The 26,594-nt window shown below is 33.0% G+C and overlaps 1 protein-coding gene across 1 annotated transcript in view; it reads right to left on the minus strand.

The window, feature by feature from the left end:
• Positions 1-5,660: 5,660 nt before the first annotated feature.
• LOC119828351 (collagen alpha-1(III) chain) overlaps positions 5,661-26,594 on the minus strand; it is a 46,853-nt gene continuing 25,919 nt past the window's right edge. Inside the window, exons 9-24 of the mRNA XM_038350478.1 lie at positions 25,660-25,777; positions 25,155-25,238; positions 23,458-23,510; positions 22,828-23,034; positions 21,779-21,922; positions 21,379-21,468; positions 20,804-21,026; positions 20,305-20,376; positions 18,569-18,681; positions 18,086-18,178; positions 15,517-15,639; positions 13,510-13,640; positions 12,738-12,917; positions 9,763-9,906; positions 8,873-8,953; positions 5,661-8,418 (exon numbers count right to left, since the gene is read on the minus strand). Coding sequence (XP_038206406.1) covers positions 8,349-8,418; positions 8,873-8,953; positions 9,763-9,906; positions 12,738-12,917; positions 13,510-13,640; positions 15,517-15,639; positions 18,086-18,178; positions 18,569-18,681; positions 20,305-20,376; positions 20,804-21,026; positions 21,379-21,468; positions 21,779-21,922; positions 22,828-23,034; positions 23,458-23,510; positions 25,155-25,238; positions 25,660-25,777 — 1,926 coding nt within the window. The 3' untranslated portion in view covers positions 5,661-8,348. The remainder of the gene's footprint in view (positions 8,419-8,872; positions 8,954-9,762; positions 9,907-12,737; positions 12,918-13,509; positions 13,641-15,516; positions 15,640-18,085; positions 18,179-18,568; positions 18,682-20,304; positions 20,377-20,803; positions 21,027-21,378; positions 21,469-21,778; positions 21,923-22,827; positions 23,035-23,457; positions 23,511-25,154; positions 25,239-25,659; positions 25,778-26,594) is intronic.

The following is a 26,594-nucleotide window of genomic DNA, read 5'->3' on the forward strand; positions in this document are numbered from 1 at the left end:
GTTTGATGTGCACACGTGGAAAATGTGTTGGGTCTTCCAATTACTTTGACATACGCATAGACTGTCGTACTGATTATGCGGGCGGCTCTTTTGAGGTATCCTTTGCGAGTGTTTGTAGAATTTTGTAGTTGGTATATTGAATAGATTAGAGTAGGTTTGTTTACTATTATTATTATGTAGAAAATTGAAATAATGATGATGAGATGAATGATACACTGAATAAAATGACATTAAATGCTTAAATGTGCTCAAATTGAGAATCAGGACCTGTTTTTCATATTTAATCGTCTGTACTTATTATATTTTACATTTACTATTTAATCACGCATTCACATACAAATAGGAAAATGTGAGCATTAAGAAGATTTTGCTATATGTTATAGATACAAATATATATTGTACATTTGGGACGTGTATGTTATATATTAGATAACTGCTTTCAACGTTTGTATTAGAATTACCTACAGGTATGAGTATCTATATTTAAGTATATTACGACTGCAGTACGTAACAGTATAATACCGTAAAAATAATGCACCAAATAAATATTATTTTAATTAGTGCGGCTCATTATGAGATGGAATAGAAACGATTTTAATAACAACAGCCGATACGTATATTTAAAAACGCTTTATCCGCATTTAAAACCGCTTACGGAAGAACCAAACGCGACGTCCGCATTAAATGAATTCCAACAATTTCAATCTCTACGTTCGATCCCACCTGTTTTGCGTTCCACTGTTTGACCATTAACCTGACACAAGCAATTTGTTTGGTGGCAACATTTTAGCCCTTTCATCGTATACGTAATCCAATTTGTGTGTGTCCGGACGCGTGTGAGCCACAGCACCGCGGGTCTATTCTCGATTTACGCGCCGTACGCTCTATTTGATTTGATTTCAACGTTTAGCTCAGGAATTGTTTTGCTCCCGTTTTTTATGGTAGCCTGGTACGTCGGCTGTATATAAAATATAGCTTTATGTTTTAATTATAAGATTTATATGTAAATGAAGAATAAGTATATTATAAAATATATAGAAACTTTAAACTAATAATAATAAATGATATAACATATGTAATGGTGCTTTTCCCATATTATATTTAAAACATAACGCCTAAGCGTGGTTGGTAGCTGGAAATTAATACGAACACAGATTAAAAAAATTTAAATTGCAAATGTTATTTCCATTTGCTTAAAATATACAAGCGTTCTTAAAATAGACTCGCGCAAACAATTTTTTAATACAAATTATTTACCGCGAATAACCCATGGACATAATCCACTGAAAATTGTTTTTCAGCACGCGACGCAAACCTCTTTGGGTCCAGAGTATCTACTAATCACACTCACACTAATATTGTAAATGTGAAAGTTTGTTAGTTTAGATGTTTGTCCGTCAATCACACTAAAATTAATAACTACTGAACAGTTTTGATGAAATTTAGTATATAGACAGGGTATGAGCTGACTTGTGTGATACTTTTTATCCCGATTAAAAGTTTCCTTGGGATAAAACTGGAATCTTGATACCCGGGCGGAGCCGGGACGAGCGTCCACTACGGTATAAATCTAAACGGTAACGTTTATACTAATAGGTATGCTAAGATAACCTACATAAGCCTGGGTGGCTATGAATCTGAAAAATTCGTTGAATCACGCCATTGTCCTGTGAGAAAGGACGGTAATATCTCAATATTACATCTCTCAAGATTAGAAATGTTTTAAGGAATATCTTGTATTAACTCTTCACTTAAAGTTTAAATTTCAATTTTTGGATCACGTTGTTTACTACTTTTTTTTCCTTGTTTTCTTACGGCACACATTTGCAATCACAGCTATCTACCAGTGAAAGCCCCATCAAAATCGGTTTCGTCGGTCCAGAGATATCCGGCCGACAGGCAGACAGACAGACAAAAATTAAAATTTTTGTTTTTTTTGTACCTACATGTGCGTGTATTTAATAAAAAGTTATTTTAACATTACAAACGGACAGTGGTCGGTATTTAATATAAACTTTTTACCCTAGTATTTTTGTCCGGTGTCATAAATAATAATAAATTCCATTAAGCGCTAAAGTTTAAATTAATTCATCAATCGATTAAACAATAAAGTAAATATAGGAATTACGGACAATTTTGCATAAGGTCCAGTTTACCATTAGCGGTCGCCTGAGAAAGTTACATGGAATTTCACGCAATGACTTCTTATAGAATTTTAATAAGGCACATAAATAAAACAGAGTCATGAAAGGGAACAATTATAAATGAGTTTAAAAAGCGGGTAATACAACTTTATTTTTAAATTTATGGTTTCAACAAAGCAATAGCTATATTAAGTATGAAGAATGTTTTTTTAAGAAAGGCACTCTTAAATTAAGACTTTTTAACGGATTTTTAATGCGATTTAGTCATTATTTTTCTCGAGGTTCGAACACTTTCAGCTAGTATAGTCACGTGGATACTGAGCCAGGTCATAAGTTGAATAAATCGCCTTTATAATCCGTTAAAATAATTTAATTTCGAAATCATTACACGCATAAAACCAAACACAAGAAAATACTTTGAATTTCATATTGCCATTGTAATATCAGTGTAATTAATGTAGACTGTTACGTGTACATTATGTGATATTATATAGAAAATAGCTTCGCCCCGCGGTTTCACCCGCATAAGTCCGTCCGTAGGAATTACGGGATAAAAAGTTGCCTATATGTTATTCCAGTTGTCCAGCTGTCTACGTACCAAATTTCATTGCAATCAGTTCAGTAGATTTTGCGTGATAGAGCAACAAACACACACAAATCCTTACAAACTTTCGCATTTATTTATTTGTAGGATATAGTAGGAGGATTAATAACGCATACTATACTATGCTGGCAGAGTTAAAGACCAGAATATATTATTTAATTTTAGCGCGAACACTTTGAAGCGCTCCTTTCTTCGTTACTCGTCACAAAGTCAGCATAAGCCTGGGACAAAAAGTGTCTTTGTGCTGGCAATTTTCGTCCATTATTCTTTTATGACGTAATATATACGGTATAAAGACTGCATATCACAACTGGGAGCTGCACGCGACGGAATGAATTTGCCGGAGGGGAAAATTTTATCGGAAAATATTTAGCTCCCACTTAAACGGTTTTTCGGAATTTGAGAAAACATCACGTGTTTTTCGGCAGAATTTCTGATCTTTGTTAGTTATTTTAATGTTTTAGCTTTCACGGTTTGTTATTTTAGCTATTCATAGCATTTTAGCTCTTAGGTAGCTAATTTATCCTTTTATAAAAATACTACTGTTTACGCGTTAAATTCGGAGAAGTTTAATAGACGTTTTTATGCAAATAAATCTTCCTCTTGAATCACTATTAAAAAAAACCCTATCAAAATTCGTTGCCTTGTTTTAAATATTATACATACATAGGGACATAGGGGCAGAGAATGCGATTTTGTTTTATACTGTGGGTTATGCTATTACAATAATTTCAATTAGAGGATGGATAAAATTCTTTCTTTATTTATATATGAAAGTACGTAATATAAATACTCGCAAATACTCTAATTCACAAATTTATGCATTAGCTTCGTTTCTTTTAAGTATTATGTTTCATTTTCGGAAACAAATTATATATTACATTTGCACACAAATTTTACTCCGTGGTTAGGCTTTATCAGTAATGAATTTCCATTATAAACAAAATAGCAGCAACAAGCGAGAAATAAAGCAGTAAAACAAAAAACCGAATAGAAAATTAATGGACTATGACCCCGCATAATATCCGTATAAATACAAGAGCAATATGCACAAGAATATTATAAATTTAATATGTAGGCAATCCCTCGTCCTTTGGCTGCTCCAGCGATATCTAACACCTTTAATTTACCCCAAATCCTTTTTAATTTCACAACCGGCACGCTCTGTTTTACCGCCTCGGTTTTATAACGAAGATTAATATTAACACTGTTTTTTTTCTTCTGAAACTCTAGTTTGTGCTTTACTTTATCGCACAATGTATAAAAATGAATCTATTTCCCTTGGTCACGGCATTACGCGTGAACGGCTGGACCGATTTCAAAAATTCTTTCACCATTAGAAGGCAATTACTCTGAGTTATATGTACCAGGTGTGAAACTGGGGCGAACATCCAGTTATTCATATTTGTCACATACAATTTTACAATTTATCGTACATGTTAATAAATTATCTCTCTTTCGTATTCCTGAACGCTATTACATTAAATCGAATTCAATTAATAGTGAATAATGCGAACGTCAAATCTTCGGCTCGGCGCAATTAATTTTTTGAGACGCCATTACCAGACAACAGCCTGTTTCAAGCAAATTAATTCATATCAAATAAATCCTTTCTAATTATTCTGATGGGTCCCGGATTCAGTAATGAATTACTCAGACCCTTATGTCTGTTTGTCCATGTCGCTTTTAACAAAGGGTAAACATGTCGTAAAAACGTTACTCGAATGCGGAGCCGGTTTTTATTTGATTTATTTCGTAGATTTTTAGATATTAATACTGCGGAGTAAGTAATGGTTGTGTATACTTTTATACTGAATTTGGTGAATATTTGTGACTTCCTTCATAAACCTACTAAATAATTTATGGATAAGGCCGAAAATTACACTCCATTAGCAATTCAAATTTTTAAAATTCAACTGTAAAAGTAATTAATTCAATAGTGATCTGATTTCTTAAACGATTCATTCTTTAACGAACTCATTTCAAAGTAGTCATTTGCATTGTACGTATTTTATACTCGATACTCCTTTTTACCTTTAATTAGTAACTTTGTTTTCTTAACATTAACAAAAAAACGAAAAGTTTTTATTATTTAATAATTAATCATTAATCATCATCATCATCCTATATTTGTTTCCACTGCAGAGACTAAAGCCTAACTGGCCAAGTACGGGTTGGTAGTCACAAGTCGTTGTTTTCATTCTTCGACATTGCGGTTTCTCCGTTTCAAACAATGGTGTGTGATTATCTTCAGATAAATTGCAAAATCAATTTATTTCGTTCACGCTCGTCTGGTCTCGAACCCACTTTTCGATAGAAGTCTAATGTTCCAACTGGGTAATCACTCAATAATGCGTAATTAATTATTTAAAATGCTCTCCTAGCATTCCTTAACATGTGTTTGCACTGTCCGTAATTACAATAATGCACTATAAGCTGGTTATGAGGGCACTTAGGCACTAGAACATAAGAGCACTATAAGGCTAAGTGAAGTCTTATAAATGCAGAAACCAGCACAATATATTCGTATTATTTTAAACTACAAATGTTAAATCACTTTGATTTGTTTGTATTACACACGTGCTTAGTAAAACTTCGTTTTAGATGAATCCATCTTTTTCACTTTAATAAAAGCAATGTATCATGTATAATTAGTTAAATGTTACATTAAAGAAAGGCTTCTCTGTAGAAACTGCTTTCCGAACAAATGTTAAAACTGTATTATAACGATATAAGATGCTACCTTAAGAAGTCTCATTGAACAAATAAATGTTTGAGTTTCAGTTATAATTATTAGACACGTACTAATTTTCTTATGAATAAAAAGGATAGGTTAACCTAGAGTTACTATAACATATGTAAATAAAAGATGACATTAAAAAAGTTCTTTATTTTCAAAACAATCTGTACGTATAGGTACAATAAACTTCTAGCGTCCTTATAATAAAAATCACTGGAATAATAACACCGTATTATTAAAAGTAAACACATAATAATTTGTGAAGGATCGCCAACAGGAATATTTGTAATTTACCAAACGTATCACAGATATGAAACTGAATGAGCATTTACGGCTATGTGATAAAATTATTAGAAAACATCTTAAAGAAAATTCTGAATTGGAATCAATCTCATGCCATTTTCCGTATTTTTTTATATTGATATAAAGTATAACCAATGTTTATTGGGAAAAGGTAGTAACATTGTAATGCGATACGCTAGTTTAATATTTACATGAACATTTTTCATGATTGCAACATTGGGATAACCGACGTGGTATAATTTAATTTATAATTAGAACAAGTATGCAATATAATACATTATTATCATTAAAAATATAAGTACTGAAAAAGAACAGTCTAAATAAAAAGTTACTGTTTTGAATTTATCCAATGCTCGCAATTATCCCAAAGCATTTTACATAAAAAATGAGTTGGAAAGGTGAATCATTAGAACAAATTACCATTTGAATACGAAACTATCAGAAAATTAATAACACCACGAACTTTCCAAGTCACTTTTAATGCATCAATGAACTATCTACAATATCATACTATAAAAATCATCATTATCAACCTTATAAAGATGCTTTCGAGTTGTATAATTTACAAACATGTGCTGTGGTGATTTAGAAAAATATTGATGTATATACATGTTGTGTTATTTTATACATTCAATTGTAGTATCTAAAAACACCTTTATAAGTTTCAAAATGCCGCAGTGATATTTCAGACGATTTACAATCTACAAAGATGGATTTTTAAGCGAGCTATTTACAATGATTTTTTACGATTTAAATGGTGTACGGTTTCCGACTACAGATTTTCTCGTTCAGTAATTGTATCGGCATTCATTGTATTTACAGTAAAATTATGAAATCGGCAAATATTAAATATAGGTCAGCAGTTTATACAACAATTCCACTTGTACATTTTTGTTTGTTTTCGTAAATTGTTTTGTTTCGTCTCTTAATGTGGCAATTTAAAATTGCTGTTGGGGCAGTTTTTAAATGAATTATTAATAAACAATTTCTCACAAGAAACAGCAAACAATGTATTTAAGAAAGTATATTAAATCATCACAGAATTGAGCTAGATACAAACAGAATTTTTGACTTTGAACAATTCTAATAATCGTTCAGTAGTAAATAAAAAAATTACCAGGTAATTTCACATTATTATGATAAATAATACCGGTATGATAAAAAAAAACAACAAACGCATAAAGCCATAATCAAACAAACCGCTAAGAGGGAAGTCTTGCATGAGAAACAATACAAATCAACGTAAAGTTCCAACACAGCGATTTGTTTCATTAAATATCGTTGTATTTTATTTGTAAGAACATTCATTTGAAGCAGTTCCTACACAAGTCCTCGGGGACAAAACAAAACGTTAAACTTACCCAAAAGCTGGAGCTATACGTTTAAAACTTCCAAGTAAATGCTAGTTTCTTGAAATTAATTAGTCGTTGAAAGATCTAGCTTTTTCACATAAATCTAGGTGAACGTTGAACAACGTTTTAAAGTATAGTTCGCGTTGATAATGGTTTACTAAATTTGTGTAAATTAGGCCAAGTTTTTAGTAATAACGAGGGGTCACAGCGGGGTTGTGACTGAAGTTATTGTATAAAAACGATTGTTATCTCAATATGACTGTGTATCTAATACACACATCACATATGAAATTATTCTAAAATTATATTATATGCTCGTTGTTTGATATGAATGAGATATACCTTATCAGGCTTTGCGATTTAATTGCAGAGTCATTAAAACAGCGAAAATACAAATCAAAACAAATTCTGTTCATATTTGTAAAAACACAACAAATTGCAATAATAGCAACCCCATTAGCGTGTATTCAGTAAACTCTTCGTACATTTAACGTATCCAATATTGAACAACAATAAAACATTAAAGTTAAAGTCGCTTAAAAATCGCAGTCGGAGATCGCAGTAATAAATAAAAGAGCGCTTTGTATTGTCGATATGCTCCACCGGGTTTGTCAGATATCGCCTACATTTATAAAATATTTACAGTCTTCACAATTTTCATTTATTACCGTTGTGATTAAAGATTGTGAAACGAATGGCATCCGTGTCAATGGAACATATTCCGTTTTTACTTGAATATTTTATAGGATACGTGATATATTTTTTTAGTGTAAAATACAAAAATAGCATTTAAATATCAAAATATTAATATTTAAATACCATTTCTAAAATAAAGAGGAACGTTTAGTCAACTTGATAAGAACACTCACTATACGATCAGCGTAGTTGTTAAATTCTTTCACGCCTTTAGATATTACAATGAAGCGCCAATAATTCGTGATAAATAGCGCTTAATAACAGCGATTATAGCGATTTAAACGTATACGATATCTATTCTAATAATACGAGACTATTTTTATTTTAACTATAAACGATTTTATTATGTATAATATTTTAACAAGAAACAAAAACTACTACCATTTACAGATTCTCTCATCAAATTAAATATAATCAAGAAATAATAACGATAACTACTCGGATGCCATTCTTAACGCAGTCTTTTATTGCAAAGGTAATTGATTACTTAACAAATAAAAATTCAACATCTATAATACATCTCTAGTTTCGTTTCGCTCTTCGATGTCTTTCAGGAAATGTAATTTGTCTGCGCGGTACCTGTCAGAGGAGAGAATTTCATTATTTCCTTTGAAATGAATTATGCTAATGGTAGAACGGAAATATTGTATTGTACGTTACAGCATATTGCAATACGGTTACCGCCAGTGTACCTTCTCAATTTAGTTGGTTAATGATGCGCGTATGATACGAGAGGCAGCGTTTCGTATATTTCGACAAAACATTTGTTGTAAATTTAAAAGATAAATGATAATTTGAATGAAATACAATGCTGTTTCCTTATTATATGGTTATTGTTATCTTTCAACTGTTTTCAAAAGATAATGAATAAATTGCGTCTGAAATCTGTTTAAGACTTTAATACCAAATTCTAAACAAAGTTTACAAAGAAGTTGACTATTGATCTGTAGGCGAAATGCCATGAGGAATTTCGGCGCCTTAAAAGTCAGCTAAGCGTAAGTATTATAAATAAGTGGGTTGTTTTAAGACCTACTTGGATCGCTTTTTTCTTCTCACAGTATCTACTGGTGCTGCTTCCACGCAAAGTACGATTAGTTTTGCACTGCAAGGATATCTGTAAAGGAACAAATACTCAATATACCCTTTAATTGTGGGAGTCGAGCGCGCTTCGGATTTCACGAATTGGGTCGGCTCGTCGAGGAAGTACCACACTCCCTCAGAAAACCGGCGTGAAATAATAGCTTGCTATTGTGCATCCTTCCCAATCCAGTCCTTTTTTCTCATCATCAATCAAGGGCATTCGAAGAGGCACTACCACTGCGCATGTTCATGGACGGTGGTGATCGCTTACCATTAGGTTAACCACCAGCTCAGTTGCCTGTTATGACATAAATAAGGTAATATTAATAGAGATGCATGGCTATAACTCCAGCACTTATAACCACAGCATCTATAAAGAATGGGTATCTATATATATATATAATATCAAAAATTTGCGACTTGCGTCTTGATTTGATTTTATACAAATTTCTTATAACACCTTATATATCTTAGGGTCTATGAATATCAACCCAAACAACATATGTTTGTAAGCTAAATTTACTACAAAATTACTTCAAATACATTGAAAGTAATTGTAGAAAATTAAATCATACTAGATTCGTATAACACAGTTCGAAATTATAGTTAGTGATATTTTATTCAACACCAGTTTTTAATAGAAAAATATGAATGAAATTTTTTATCTGTAAACAATCAATTGAGAAATATGCATGTCTTTAAATGACAATAAATTATTATATATAATATATATCACTGCAATACTGATTCAATTGGACAACTATTTTAAGGTGATAAACTAAAGAAAAAAAAACAAAAACGAATAGCATTTCACAAAAATTAATCTACTCTCTATACACTTACGTCTCTTGGTCTAAAAGTTTATTAGATCTAAGAGAGGATGCAAGACCGAACTTCTCTGGATTGCTGGTGTGCCAAGCATCGCAGAACGCGTCCATTGCTGGCTCACCACCGGGGCTTGCACCGTGCCATACTGCTTTAGTAGCCCTGGATACATCATATACATATTTAGATATTAGGACTATACACTATACACCCACACAAATTCTTGTCGATAAAGAGCCTATCAAATACCAAAAAATACCGAAAGAACCGACCCTTACTTATTATTAATGCGATACTAACGCAGTCTGTCTCTTCTTCGCGCTTTGACTTCTGAACCTACTTAGATGAAATTTAGTACAGATATTGTTCGAGACTAGAGGGAGAATATAAAATAGCTAATGCCCTGTACGGTAACTATAAAGAGAAAACTGCGGACTCTCTATCTTCCCCTTTGATTGTACGGGCTAATCCGCTGACGGAAAGTTTAAAGAAGAAGAAAGTTTAAAAAAAATTAATAAAAATAAATACATACGAGTTTTATTTCTGACAACTTACACTTACAGTAGAAAAGAAAATGAGTACATTTTACTTCAAGTACATATTAAGTGTGTACTGGTGTCTAAACTACCTAACTGAATAATCTGTCTTTTAGGTCACCACTGCTTTGGACACTCCATACATTTTTCCTATTCCTTTTGGGAGAAGAAATAAACAATCTAACTATATTCGTCTTTGCACGTAATATTTCAAAGTACGTTGAATAATGTCGCACACATAACACGAAGGTACTCCATAAGTCATCAGAACTTTCTATCCACTCCTCACAACATATAATCAAAGCAGAAATTACACTGGTACAATGTTTACTTTTCCAAAATTGGGTCATCATAAAATTGTAAGCGAATTTTACCTTCATGAATATAATAATACGTACGAGCCGGGGCTTTCGGGCGCAGGGACTATAAAATGGATTATTATAAAAATAGTGCGGGAAAAATAACTAAGTATTTTTCTTTGTCTCCATAATTTAAACGCAAACGTGGAAACGTATCTGGTACACGTTATGTAATTAGTATGAAAACGGATTACAATTTCAGTATAACGTAATTTTAATTATATTCCTTTTTGTATATTCATTTCATATAATGGCGGTGACGCGATCTGCCCTAATTTTTAAGTAAATGGTTAAAATTTAAGGCATTTTTTTTAATACCCATGCCGTCAAAATATGTAAATAGTCATTCATCTACCTAACAAAAGGAATGTTCATATAATCTCTATCTATAAGAGAATATTATACAGTTGAGATTTGATTAAATATTTAAATGAGGCGTAATAATGTACGGGAAAGATTCACATTCCATGACTGCAAAATGTTACAGCTAAATTACGTCATTGCTCGACACGAAGTTAATAACGCCGTCAATCTACTTTAATCCTTAACAGGGAATTAATTACAAAACACCTTTACTTCAATCCAAAATATCCTTTGACGATGATGAAATACTCAGTATTTCAAACATAGTGACGGAAGAGAGAGTAATTTCTGATTTGAAAATTAGCTTACACGACCTATTTTCAACAAACTATAAAGAGGAATTCACGATTCTAAGAGCTATCATGCGGATGTCTGAATGAGGTCAGCTTTTAGATTTTGATTAACAAGCATTCGAATAAAGTTGTTTTATCGAGGTTTTGAGTTATGTGTAGTTTCTTTTATCTGTGACTACGATAATAATCGATGAACCAAAGTGGTGTGCTGCCAAAAACTAATATTTAGTGTTGTATCATATAATAGTAGTAGTAGGAAAGAAAATGGTTTAGTATTTTCCGCAGCTGTGGAACATTATTTCCTAATTAACTGAAAAAGTTTGCTTCTAGTGCGTAAATATTTATGAACTCTTTTCATATTATGTAGCCATATTTCAGCGCCATATGTTTTATTAAGATAATCACGTTTATGTAGATATAAATGAACGCTACATAAGAACCAAATGAATAAAATAAGGCAAAAAATACATCAATTTAAGCGCTTGAACTCAATTTGCATCAAACTCCGACTATCATCTAAAATTAGCGTAAAGGAAATGCAAATGAGCAGTATGAAATCGCATTTTATGCAATGAGTTAGGACGCTTGAACATTTGTGCTCGAATTTTACAGGCTACAGAATAGTGAGGCTAATTATTAAAATGAAAATATTCTATTATCATTTTACAAAGATGTAACAGAAGGGTTCATCATTATCATCAGCCCATATATGTTCCTGACGCTTCCTTGATACAGTGGTAAACGCGTGAGCGTAGAACCGAGGGGTCCTGGGTTCGATTCCCGGTGGGGACAATAAAAAAAAATGTCTCGGTCTGGCAGGACACAGAAGGCTGATCACCTACTTGTCCATAAAGAAAATCGATCAGTGAAACAGATGTATATCATCTGCCCCATACCCCAATAGGGGACACGGGACTTCACTTTACATATATGTTCCCACTACTGGGACAGAGGCCTCCATCAGGGTACAGGCCATAATCCGCCACACTAGCCAAGTGGGGGTATGCGGATGTCACATGTCGTCAAAATTTTAATTCTTGGACATGCCGGTTTCACCGTTTCAGATGCAGATGAAATGATTTCCAAAAATCTTTTATCAATAGCAAACCACATAATCTGTAAGTCTCATGGTTTATATTTATTTTGTTATTTCACGAATCAACCTCGGCCGGAGCCGGGATGAGAGGCTAGTCTACATAATCATAAGCAGTAACCAGCCCTTAATAATTATTGGTGTATTTATTCAGATTTTTCCAAAAAAAAAAAAGAAAGTAAATTAATCAAATAATTAAATAATTATTAATATTGTGTACCAGTTTCACAGCTTACTGATATCTATTAACACTTTTAATCTACTTTTTCGTACAGTCATTTTAAAAACAAAATAAACAGAATATATCCAGAACTTGTGCAATCGAATATTAATACAATATAAGACTTACCAAATATTATCTGTAAGTACGTTCTTCCCACTAAAACTATATATCCTCGGCGCGTGAGAAAACAACGCGCCAGACCCGTCGAACATCTCGCTCCAGGAATTGAAGAGCACATCTCCTTTTATATTCACTATTGGGATCTCCCGGTCCACCCAACTCACTATGGAGTCCACTGTTTGAACTCTATATGAACAAATATAAGAGAAAATTTAACAAGTAGGTTAAAAGCCAGCTTCTTTCGACCACTTACAAATTACTGGTTAATTAACTGGATCTAAGTAATAGGGACCTGAAAAGACAGACGAGAGTGCTACATTTGTGTGATGTATTTTTTTATTTGAAGTTTGTTCGATTGGTGCGTAAATTTTTAAGACAGCCCTTTGTATGTATGAGAGACAATTTTAACGTAAGCACACGGGCGTAGATCGACCCTACACAGGACATGGACTACATGCTTTTCTAATTTTTGATGTGTAAGTATAATATGGTTTTCCCAAAAATATCAAATTTTATTTATACTCGGTAAGGCGTTGTATGGAAAACCAGGTATATTTATTATTTAAAAGATTCCATCCTTAATCATACAAAATAAGCGAAATCTGAATATAACCAACATAGCAAAAATATTTCACAGACATAAAAGTCTAAATGGCATTAATATGTATACGCTTTCAATGACAGATTTAACATTAATTAAATCTTTGACTCTGTTTACTGTCGCTCCACCGTCAAAGGTATTTAAGCGTTAGCTTAAACAGAATAGAGTTGATTTTACCTGGATGAAATAAATGCGCGGAATGTGCCATCGAGGCCGGCTCTCTGCGCTTGCCTGTGGCACTCGTAATTGGTACTGCTGACTCCGTGCATGTCTCCCGTATGGGGCTCGTTCAGAGCAGCTAGACGGAGCTGTTTACAATTAAATATAATATTAAATCATTGACATGAAGATAAGCATTATTTAGTATGTAAATATAAACTGCATCAGTCTCATTATACAGTAAAATTTGATTTTGCGAAGTATATACCTTCATATTACAATATACATAGGTGTAAGTTTTGAGCTTTATAGCGTTGGAAAGCTTTATGAATGAGATTTTTTTAAAGAATAGAAAAAAAATCGATCACGAGGCGGGTTTCGAACCCGCGTCTTTTTGCCAATCCGTAGCAACACCTAGCCTCTCGCCCATAATGAAAGCTCAGAAACCCCATTTTGTTTTTTTATTTAATAAAAAAGAATTGTGGAAAAGTTTATGCTAGCGACATATCTATATGAGGTTCCAGTTACAGTAAATTTTTGTTTACAGTTACAATTTCCCAGAAATATCAATTAAATAACTAATACATAACAAGAATATGATTCAATATTGTTTTTCAAATTGAGAAAAACTAATACACCGGGAAAGGAGTTCTTATCGTTAAAGACTGATTCAAATTGGTTACATGTAACAATGTATTCATAACTAGCTTATGCCCGCGGCTTCGCACGCGTTAATTTAGAGTAGTTTAATAGATGCTATTATACATATAAACCTTGAATCACTCTATCTATTAAAAAACCTATCAAAATCCGTTACGTAGTTTTAAAGATTTGACATTGGGACAGAGAAAGCGACTTAGTTTTATACTATGTAGTGATTCCAAGAAGTAAAATTACAAGAGTGCTGCATGCCCTATGCTTAAATAATACATTGAAAATTCGGGTTAACTTCTAGAAATATGGTTAGGCCATAAATGTGTTAAATACATAATGTATACTCGCACTTATGGCTTTAACAATATAATTTAATATAAATATAATGTACCTTATTATTAATTAAAAATAGACTGAATAAAACTTATCTCATTAATTTTGTAGACTAACGCGAACTTTTAGTGATTTCTTCGATCTCAGTTTTCACATAATAAAATAGAATAACAATCTATTTCTCAGAATTCCAAGAACGTTAAATTAAACTTTACTTATAAAGGTTATATCCAAGAAATCTAAGAAATAAACAAATTAAATAACCTGTTATAATACTATTAAATACTTTGCTCAGTAAACATAAATACATCTAAACGAATGAACCATTTTCCCCTTTGGGCTGACACGGTTTGGTTTTTTGCAAAGAGAATGCAAAACGACGCAACTCACGGCAGTTTGGCTGGAACGTGATTGAATTTTTTTCTCAAAACAAATCTATTATGAACTTTCGTTTGCAGTTGATTACTATTCTATATGATAAATTTGTGTCTACAAAACTTTTAAAATACCTTATATTTTCTGTATGCACACAGATAAATCGATTGGAAATATTTTTAAACATGACAATATTTCTATATACTAGAGCAAGCAAAGAAGGAGATGAGTCCGACCTAAAAAACCATCGTCCATAAATAATAATTATAAACTTGTAACATTGGTGGTGTTACAGATGCTCTGCCTGCCATTGCCTACTAACGCTGCGTACATAGTTGGTGTTTTTCTCCAGTTCCCTCACTCACCACTAGAAACGCGGTAGTATACTGTAAATATGTGATCACTTCACTTTTTCTGTGGGGGTGCGGTAACTTCCCCGGTGCGAGCTTGGTCCAATTCGTGCCGAAGCAATGTTCGGCTCCCACTTCTGATGTGATAAATTGGAAAACAAATCCATCATTTTTTAAATTCCAATGTTGATGTCAACAAATAAACATCTTTCCAATCTTTATAAATATATAGAGCAATACTAATAGGATATTGACGTTGTTTGAACATTTTGAAATGATTATTTTATAGTATTTTATTATGCAATATACGTACCACCGGGCCTTCCCCTAAGGAATTCTTCTGATGCACCAAACTGGATGTACCCAGAATGTTCTGGAGAGGCGTGCGAGTGGGCCCGTTGCCAGATAAATTGTGTACCGCCAACAGGGAGCCCATCTGTTCGGAAATCGAAACGTAATCACATTTTCGTACGTATAAACTTCTGTATTGCTTGATAAAATTGTTACCAAATTCAGCATACGCTACGAAAGTTTTTAATAATCCTACTATAATATTATAAATGCCAAAGATTGTGAGGATGTGTGTGTGTTTGTTGCTCTTTCACGCAAAAAGTACTAAGCCGATTGCAATGAAATTTGTTACGTAGACAGCTGGACAAATGGAATAACATATAGGCAACTTTTTATCCCGATATTCCTACGGGATACGGACTTACGCGGGTGAAACCGTGGGGCGCAGCTAGTAATATTATAAATGCCAAAGTTTGTGAGGATGTGTGTGTGTTTGTTGCTCTTTCACGCAAAAAGTACTAAGCCGATTGCAATAAAATTATTTTATGTAGACAGCTGGACAACTGGAATAACATATAGGCAACTTTTTATCCCGGTATTCTTACGGAATGCGGACTTACGCGGGTGAAAACCCGGGGCGTAGCTAGTGATTCTATATATATAAAAATTTCTTACAAGTTCTTCAATTAAGTGGGCGTGTATCGTTATTGTTATAATATTATAATTAATTGGAATATTATTTACGGATACACAGCACATTTTAATTAGGCAATTAAATTGTACTCAATTCATGACTGGGCTTAAATTTTACACAGCAACCTACAACGAAGACATCTTCCATTCAATGAACCTTTATATTTCCAGACTGAAAAGACCTTAAAAGAGCAGACTTTAAATATAGAATGAAATAAATTCTCTCACATGCTCTTACAGAGGATGCGCATTATTTAATCCTAGCGATCCTAATAAGGATAATTAGATAAACTTATTAAATTATTCTATTATCGCCGATACTTGATAACTGTAAAAAAAATTAATTAAATGTACCGTCCAAAGTCCAAAATCATATAGGTGAATTTCATAAAAGCGTGTTAAAAATGTTAATTTCACCATTTTTATTGACTCACCGATTTCTTGCGATGTCATCGTAATAATAAACAAATACAAAACCCTATGAAAAACACTTACTCACATGAGATTTTACGTAGGTTTCGTTTAGATAAATCTATACCGTGAAACAGGGCCGTTTCCCAGTGGAACATCAAGTAGATTTTACCTTTTTATCTCATAAAATTACCGATATCTTGAAAATATAACATGGGATGCGAGTGTTTACTGAGCGAAGGGAATTCTCTGAGGCACTTATATTAATGTTCATTTCTCAGAATTTACTATAAATTCAAATTAAAGGCAGCTTATCGTGTTATAGTCTCATAATTGAACGCAAGCGTTCTGTGACAACGTGCGTTGAAATATTAAGTATGAATATTAGGACTTTTATATTTAAGCCTTACAAGATGATGGTTTATATTTTTTTCATTATAAAAGAGTCTCCTAAATTCTACAAGTCTAATGAATAAAGGGTGTACCAAATTCATAAATACCACTTGTAATTAACTAAATATTTAAAGAGTTCTCGTATTAGACAGCTTTTCACAACATAAAAACAATAATATAACGTAGAAAAAGGATTGCCAAAAACTATAGAATAAGATAATAATCGGAGTAAATTACAAATTAATAAACTCGCACAAACTGATACAATGCGCTGTATTGCGCAGATACATTTCGTGCCCTTGGGACTACATGATACAAACGCATTACGTAAACTTAAGAAAAAATGTCTACGTAATTGGGTCGAGATAAATTTTGTGTTTTATTTCATTGAACCTTGAATGTTTTACGTAAACTAAACCCTTTACTGATTTCGTCATAAGAATATCGCAGTTAAGTTATAGGATATTAACTCTATTGCGGTATTATTTTACTAACAAATAAAGGCATACCTTCGTACTCGTCTAAAATAAGTAGCAACATTAACATTACTTTAGTAATTAAAATCACTTCCCCCATTATCACAAACTGCCATTCCAATTATCAAGCCACGATTCCAAATTAACTACATATTGAAACCACATAAACCAGCCGAGCGAGTTAGATACGGAAATTACTAAAATTGTAATACATTGCTATTCACATCTGGTTAACGCAGAATTCAGTATTTAATCTAAATAGTTGAATTCATAATTCACAACTGATATCGCTGTAGGGCACAACTGTTATTGTGATTATAGTTATTTCGGTTTATAGACTTAATAATTTTGTTCTTTAATGAAAATATGCTTACTGTGATTATATTCCTCTTTAAAACCCTTTTCATATAATTTCTTCAGTAAAACATTAAAGATATCGTAATAAATTGATCATACTGAATCCGGTTTCTGTGGGTTTTTTTCTATAAAGTTGTTAAGCAAGTTGATTTAGAATGTTTACACATAGATACAAACATCTAACTATAAATACTTCATAAACTATTAAAGACAACTAATATTACATAAAAATAATACATCGTTTTAAGACGCAAAACTTACGGAAACATACTGCCATCCATTATTGACACGGATCAACAGTGCCTGTTCTTGAATAACATACGCCAGTGTCCCTCGAGGATTTTTCGCCCCGAGCTATTTTGAAAAGGAAATTAATTATCACGTCTTTTAATTATTTCGTATTTAAATACAATTTAATTAAAACTAGACTTCCGAGCATCTCATCGATGCCTATTCAAAATATAATAATTTAGTTCAGATTGATTAATGGATACTTAATTACGCTACAAACTTATATTATAAATGTGAAAGTTTGTTTGTTTGGATGTTTGTCCGTCAATCACGTTGAAATCACTGAGCGAATTTGGATGAAATACAGACAGGATATATGTGTATACAGCTGACTTAGGTGATAGGATAGTTTTTATCCCAATTAAATCCTCCATTAGGATAAAACATAAAACTTGATACCCGGGCGGAGCTCTGACGAGCGTCTAGTTTTCAATAAAAATGAAAAACACTCACTCGTAGTAAAGAATCTGTGTTTTTAAATAAAATAGTGCCTATAATTGTTTTGCCATCTTCTTCGTCATCGTAGTCTCCATTTTCATTCACTACATCTAGTGGCTCTGCAAGACCTGATGGACAAAAAAGAATAAGGAAAAAATTTGTTACTTGTTTCGTTTATTTCTCGGTAGAGGACGTATCACTGATAGGTTAGCGACTTATGTGACATTATAATCTAGATCTATCAAATCTGTAAATACAATTAAAATATATTTTTATTAATAAAAAATGACGTGATCCAGTTTTTAAATGTAATACATTTATCCAGTTTATAATTGCTAATGTGTTATGTATGTATCTATTTACCGTAATAAATAAGTAAACTATTACATATTATTGTTAATTCAGATGCTAGTTCCAACATAACTTATAACATTGCCTGTGAGGGATTGCTTATTAACATCAATCCGCCTTGTGCTTTGTAATTCTACACATTTTGAATATTTCTGATACTTATACAAGGTAATCAATTATTTCAAATATTTTATAAACATTGTCGAAGTAATTCCAACCTTTTTGATACGCTACATACGATTGTTATTTTAGTATATCAAATGCTATCCTACTTCCTACTAATATTATAGATGCGAAAGTTTGTAAGGACGTGTGTGTGTTTGTTACTCTTTCACGCAAAAACTACTGAACCGATTGCAATGAAATTTGGCACGTAGACAGCTGGACAACTGGAATAACATATATGCAACTTTTTATCCCGGTATTCCTACGGAATACGGACTTGCACGGGTGAAACTTCGGGGCGCTGCTAGTTCCTTATAAAAGACAAAGTGTAGCAAAGAAATGCATCGTCTTTTTTTAACACATGCTAATGAAAACAAGGTATACATGCAACAGTAAATATGCTAATTGTCTCCGCTGTAACACTGACCATCTATGCGTAGTATGCCGGTGTAAGTGTTTGAACCTAACCATAATGTCTCATACAATTTTAATTTTTAAAGGAGTATATCAAAAAAGGTTCTATATTATTGTTGGTTTTGTGGTTTAAAGTGATTATTGTGCTTTTATTCTAATGCGGTGAGTGTTGTAATTAACAACTAAATGCCGTAGAAGATATTCTATAGCAATATTAAAAATAGTTCCTTTGTTATTTCGTTAAATCCCTATATGAGCACTTCCATGTTAATGAAATTGAAAAAAGTTTGAATATTTTGTGAGAATTGGTTAAACTCCAAAAAACATCGTAATTACAGTTTTTCAAAGCGAAGACAATCTCATTATTTCATGATAATTAAAGTCAGCGTTATTATCATTCCGCCTCCTTGGTACAGTGGTTATCACGTGAGCTTAGAACCGAGGGATCCTGGGTTCGATTCCCGGTGGGGACGCACAAAAAAAATGTCTCGTCTGGCAGGACACAGAAGGCTGATCACGTACTTGTCCATAAAGAAAATTGATCAGTGAAACAGATGTATATTATCTGCCCCATACCCCACTAGGGGACACGGGACTTCACTTTTATTATCATTCAGGACATATACACGTGAAAATGTATAAAAAACAATCTGAAAATAATTAACACATTTTTTTTTTCATGAAAATATACATACTGCATATTACACTGTTTTTAAGGTTGGTTTCGCGAACTCATATATTTTTGTGCAATTTTGTATCTATCTAGCGTAATTCAATTGGCCCTTAGCAAATGTGGGATAAGTGGAAGATCTGATACTTACGATACTGTCCTTGTCGAAATTGCATGAAGTGATTAATGCTCCGCAGTATTTGCAACGGGTCCCTTGGTTTACCTATTCACAAAATTCTATTTTGAGTATTAAAGTAAATTGTTTAAAATTTTGTTAAAAAATTAACATAACATGTTTTTGTCAATTATATTTAACCAGCTATTGGTGTACCTTGTTATTGGCCTATTTACTGTGATAATTAATCAGATACTGTACAATTAGCTGTAAGGTACCTTTAATAAATAAAATAAAATAAAAAATAACATTTAATGGTCGAAATGTATTGCCTGTTCGGAGACTATAACATATAATGTTTTTATGCATGTAATTATATATAACATAGGTACAGACAATACCATAACTATTTCAACAATCCATTTAATAAAAATCACATAATATAACAACGTTTTCCTTCAAATCGCTTCAATTTATTTCAAACAAATTAAATACCCTTACAATGATCAGAATGGACATTAACACCCACACTCACCGGAGGCGGTTTCAAGTCGATTGATTCCCGGGCTATCCGTCAAAGTGTCCACATGCTCGTTAACATTACCCGGAGGACCGGGGGGACCGGGCGGCCCGGGCACTGGCACGTACTGCACGTTAGGGCTTGTAGGCCCCGGGGGCCCGGGAGGCCCTCGAGGCCCATCTTTTCCTGGGCCCCCAGGGGTGCCATCTGATCCTCGATCGCCTTTTTCACCTTTGATCTAAACAAGTTCAATTTTGATAGAGTCAAGGGGTTAGAGAAATGAAGTCATAACCTGCCAAGAGACAGATAATTTGATGAAATTTTTTTATTATACCCAAAAACAATTCTATATAATTCTTGCACCAATGCGTTAAGACAAGTTTTAATACATTTTCTTAATCATAAGAATTCATTATAATTGAACTGTTTAGAACATTGTGTGAATAACGCTATATTTTACATTTCAACTAGCTCTATAAACGGCAAAAAATATGTTATAGCTATAAACCCCATTAAAAAGGCGATAATTAATGGAGTGGGGCAAATTTATTCGTTTCCGCTCGATAACCGTGTTTGAATTTCAGATTTACCTTTTCGAGGTCCGCTAAAGCGATGCCCGGTTCCCCCTTTTCACCTTTCAGGCCTTGCACGCCCGGCGGTCCCGCGATCCCGGGCGGACCCTATTAAATCCAATTTTATACGATTTAGGATTTACGACTCATAGTTTAACTTAAGTGCTTAAATCAATGGATTGCAATGTAATCCCTTTTTCATCGGCGAGGGATTTTCTTATTTATGTAAAATAATAGAAAAAGGGGATATACATATTATTTTATCTGAATAGTTTATTATGTGAATATTCTAAGTAAAACAAGTATCAAAGAAAATTACTATATTACTAAGAGACATGGTCTCTTGACCACGTGTAATATGTTGATCGTTTAGTTTCAAAATTTTAATATCGGGTAAAATTTGATTTTAAAAACTTACTGTCCAACCCGGGAGACCAATGTCGCCGGATAGACCATTTGTCCCCGGAACTCCGGGGGGCCCTGGTAAGCCTGGAGGGCCCCGTGGCCCTGGAGCTCCCGGGTGCCCTCGCTTCCCTCGAGGGCCCGGTTCACCTTTGTCACCCTAATAAATTAAATGATATTTTATATTGTAGCTTATGAAAACATGAATTTCTATAAATAGACGTTTAATAGAAATCAATTTTTGCTTTTCTAAGTTGTTATTTTCATGTTTAAATTATATTTTTTTCTTCAAATATCACTAATTATGATAAAGGAATTATGAGGGTGAAATGTGATATTTAAGATTATTATTTTATTTGAAGGTTGCTGTCTGTCATGTGGTCCCATAAAAATTTGATCTAGTTCTGACAATTTGAAGGTAGTTTAGTATTCCACTAAAATAATTATTTTAAGATATTATATAAAAATTTGATCTAGTTCTGACAATTTGAAGGTAGTTAAGTATTCCACTAAAATAATTATTTTAAGATATTATATAAATAATGAAAACATTCATAAAAGTGACGTATTAGTTTTGAGCAATTCACAGAATAACTATTTAAATGTAGCGGACAAGAAGCATTTGTGATAGTTAAAAATACAAAAATAAATCGTAATGAAAATCATTTATAATTCGCATAAAAGAAAAATACGTAGCTGAATCAAAACCGCAAGCCTGTCCTAGAATAAAGACTACGTATGACAAAAACGAGGCAGATTTATCATTCGTATCGCCCACGCTGCTGTGCCACTACTGCAGTAATATAACACTTTATACTAAGAAAATATTGTCTGCGGTACTAACTTGTTCTTTTTGACAATCGCTTTATAAGGCTACGTCTAAACAGAAATTGTAGCTGTAGAAAAACAGTTTACTTGTGACGTTTAATAATTACAGAGAGGTCATACTATTTTGTGTGTATTAAATTCAATAGACACAATTGATCTTTTGCGAATAGAAGCATTGACTTAGCAACAAACTGATTTTTCACAACGACTGTACCAGGGTTAAAATAAATATATTACCTTCGTCATTATAACAGCTTCATCACGCGATATTGCGACAGGGCCTGGTGGTCCTGAATCTCCTTTATCACCTTTTGGTCCCGATAACCCTGGTGAGCCCTGAGTGCCAGGTAGACCTGATGGTCCAATATCCCCCCGCTCTCCTGGTTTGCCATCAGTCCCCGGAAATCCTTGCGGTCCTTCTATACCACGCGTCCCCTTTTCACCCTTGATAAAAATTATTCAGTACTTAATTCCATAAGAATTGTAAAACTATTCAGAATTTTTAAAAGGGTCAATTTAGCAAATCTTTTGTATTCAAGTTTGAATAAGTAATGATGTTAATTAAAAGGTTAAAAGAATATTAATGCGGACTTTCTCTAATTGATTTCTAGTAAAGTCAACAGCATTGATTTGATACAAAGCAATAAAATAGGAAAAACCAATCTCGAGAATTATTAGCATAATTTTAATATCATCATCGTCATAATTTATGTCGCAGTATATTTGATGGTACGAGACGAGACCATTTTTGAATATATATTGTTTTTAATATAGTTTACGTATATTACGACACATGTTTAATAAAGTTAAATATATTAACCATCAAAAAGTATCTCCAGCTATTAGTAACATCTGCCACATAATTACCTTCTCGCCTCGGTCTCCCTTATCGCCCTTGAGCTTAGCGACGTCCCGCGGCCCTGAACGAATAACACATTTATATTCAGTTTACGTTATGGAAAACTCATAAAACAGGGTGTTATTAGTGAAGTGTGGTAACAGCAAATGGACTCATGCGTATTTCGTATACTGGAGTTACTGACTCTTGAATGGCTGCGGTTTTCCACCAAGTTCAATGCTCATGAATATTGAATACGCTTTGAATAATTATAAGGGAATTGTTAATATTATTGAGCGTAGCTTTATCCGTTATTCTGCGAAGTAAAGTGATGGATTATGGGTTTGTTGTGTGGCGTTAAGAACATTTTGAATTTAACAAGCTATGTTCAATATCGAATGTTGGGATATGAGAATCATAGGAGCTGAACGCCTTTCAACTGCTTTTCAATTTCCTATGTTATTAGTGCTACAGTACATAGTTTATCAGTGTTACTTATATCTTTGAATAATGATAAAACAAAAAAGAGCAGATGCTTTGTAAAACTAAATTCAGAGGGTCAGTTTCTTAAGTAAATAATATAACTATCCCTATAATTGGGAATTGTAATGAAACCATGGCAAGTTTATTCAACCCACGGAAAACTTAATTATGTATAAACACGTGTTACTAAGTAAATTATTTGACATAGAAGGAACGTGAACTTCGTAACTAGTTTGGAAAATTTACTCAAAGCCATTATAGAAAACACTAGCAATCAAAACTTTTACTGCTCCGTGAAGTTTCGAAGATTTCGTCACTTCTCTATTTTATTTTCGGTTCAAGAAGTTTAATTCATCTTTAGTAATAATTCTTTACTTTTACATTAAATACTGTATGCTGTTATAGTGGTCCATGGTTTTACAGCTCATATTCAGATTAAGATTATATTTACACTAACTTATATATAATATGACAGAATGACTTGCTGAATAGCACAAAAATAATTGATTGTTACGAATTTTTAATTCCAATCAATACTTTAGTTTTGATGTTAGTTTATGAATAAATCAATAAGGTCGTTTTAAAGTATCATAAAACAAATTTTATTAACCTTCAAAATATAATGACTCGCTTTAATATTTGATTATATCTAATTAATATTTTCGCTACTGTATGTACAAGGAAATAATTGAAATCGTCTATTTATAAGCCACGTATCGTGTATCTAATTAACTAATACACATAAGGGCGGGAGTCTCCCATGACATAGCCAGCTTTTATACAATAAGTAGTTAGTATAATTCAATCCTTAATAACATTACCATATTCATTACCATATCTCAATAGATTTAATTTACGTGTATTTGGTAAGACTTGTTCCTAATAATGTATAGACTGTAGTTATGTGATGTATTATGTACAATATCGATTTGATATTGCCATCAATGATTACATGATTACATGTTTACGATACTAATAACGTAAGCGATTCCAATTTGTTAGAATAAATGTGACGTATACGAAGCTTTAGTATTATAAAATTATATTGGCAAAGTTCCATTCACACGCTACCTGATCTCGGCAAAAACACACAATTTTTTAATTTGCTTTGAGGCTATTGCGGAAAGGTATAAATTAACGATTGAAAACATATATTTAATGTTATATTAACATATTTCTAATTTTCCATCTTTATGGGAACTAACCAAGACTTATTGAACTAAAACCAATTAAGTTATCAAACCTGATCGCGCGATATCTCCTAAAACGGAGTTCTCAGACACAGCTGGTAAAGGAGGCCCAGGGGGACCCGGCAGACCACGAGCGCCTATAAAAACATTGCACATTAAAAATACACGAATTAATCCACTCAGAAACATGACAAACGTTTATGCTCATAAGAGCATAAAAAATATTTAACAATCCAAACGAATAACAATACATACAACGCATAAAACGCATGAAAATGAGACATTTAATGCCTCTCATAAATGCGGAAATGCGCCAAAAAATGAAACTGGAAGCTCTTTCTAGCAAAATATAAAACAAACGGCACAATTGAACATATAAAACGAAGTATTACAATAAATAATGCGTACTGCTATGGAATTCCATCTCAAGGGTCCGTAGTGAAATAAAGATTTTCCGAATCGTTGCAATAAAGCCCTAAAACGTTGCGAACGCGTTTCTCTCGCGTAAATAAAAGGCATAGTGAAACATAAAATTTGATGGTCGAGTTAGTTTGTTACCTTTCTCGCCTTTTTCTGCGGGGCGCCCGTGGGGGCCCGGGAGGCCCGGCAGGCCGTCCTTGCCGGGCTGCCCTCGCTCACCCTTAGCACCGTGTGGGCCTCTCGCCCCCGTATAACCCTATAACAGTTATAATATGCAACGCTGTTCCAGGGTTATAACGTAGTTATAATCTTCGCTCCACGTAACATAACGGAACGTTACGAGGGTCAAAACGGGCCATTATTGCATTGCGAAGTTTATTTGGTACCTAATATGTGGGTGACTTGTGATTTCTGCGATTTCCTTTCTTACAACTTAGTGCTTTACGCAATTTATATTGCTGGTATATATATTAGTTACTACATCACAATATTTGATCCGAATTGAATTGACAAAGTTGAATATTTTAAATGAAACCCCTTAAGCGTCCCGGAACAATGTAATAATAATTAAGCTCTAACGTTCTTGAAGACAGAAATAAAATTCTTAAAGATTTAAAAGTAATGAAGATCTAGACATCAAAGACTTGAGGCAATTAAAACGGAAGTATATTTGAACTTCGTCCAGTAAAGGATGAGAGGACGGAATTTAATTATCAATTATTCGACGAGATCCTTTTAATTGAATTAATGGTTTTGTAAAAAATAATACTTTTTATCAACTGTAGAAAAAGACTATGAAAAAATTATACTTTTTATCAATTGTAGAAAACGGAGTCTATAAAATTAAAAGTATTTGTCTTCCCTTAATTGCCTTCTGAGACAATTATGTTAATGTATCACTATTTTCCAAATAATACCACATATTTTCGACGACATATTTTTGAAGTAATACCTACATCATTATGTAGGTGTATACGCCCCAGGTTTCTCAACGCCGTATAATTATCAATGCTACATTACCACGCTACTGAAACATCAACCCATCAAAAACAAAACACGAATTCCAACAAACG

This window comes from Zerene cesonia, chromosome 7 (assembly GCF_012273895.1).
Source record: "Zerene cesonia ecotype Mississippi chromosome 7, Zerene_cesonia_1.1, whole genome shotgun sequence".
NCBI classification, from domain to species: domain Eukaryota; kingdom Metazoa; phylum Arthropoda; class Insecta; order Lepidoptera; family Pieridae; genus Zerene; species Zerene cesonia.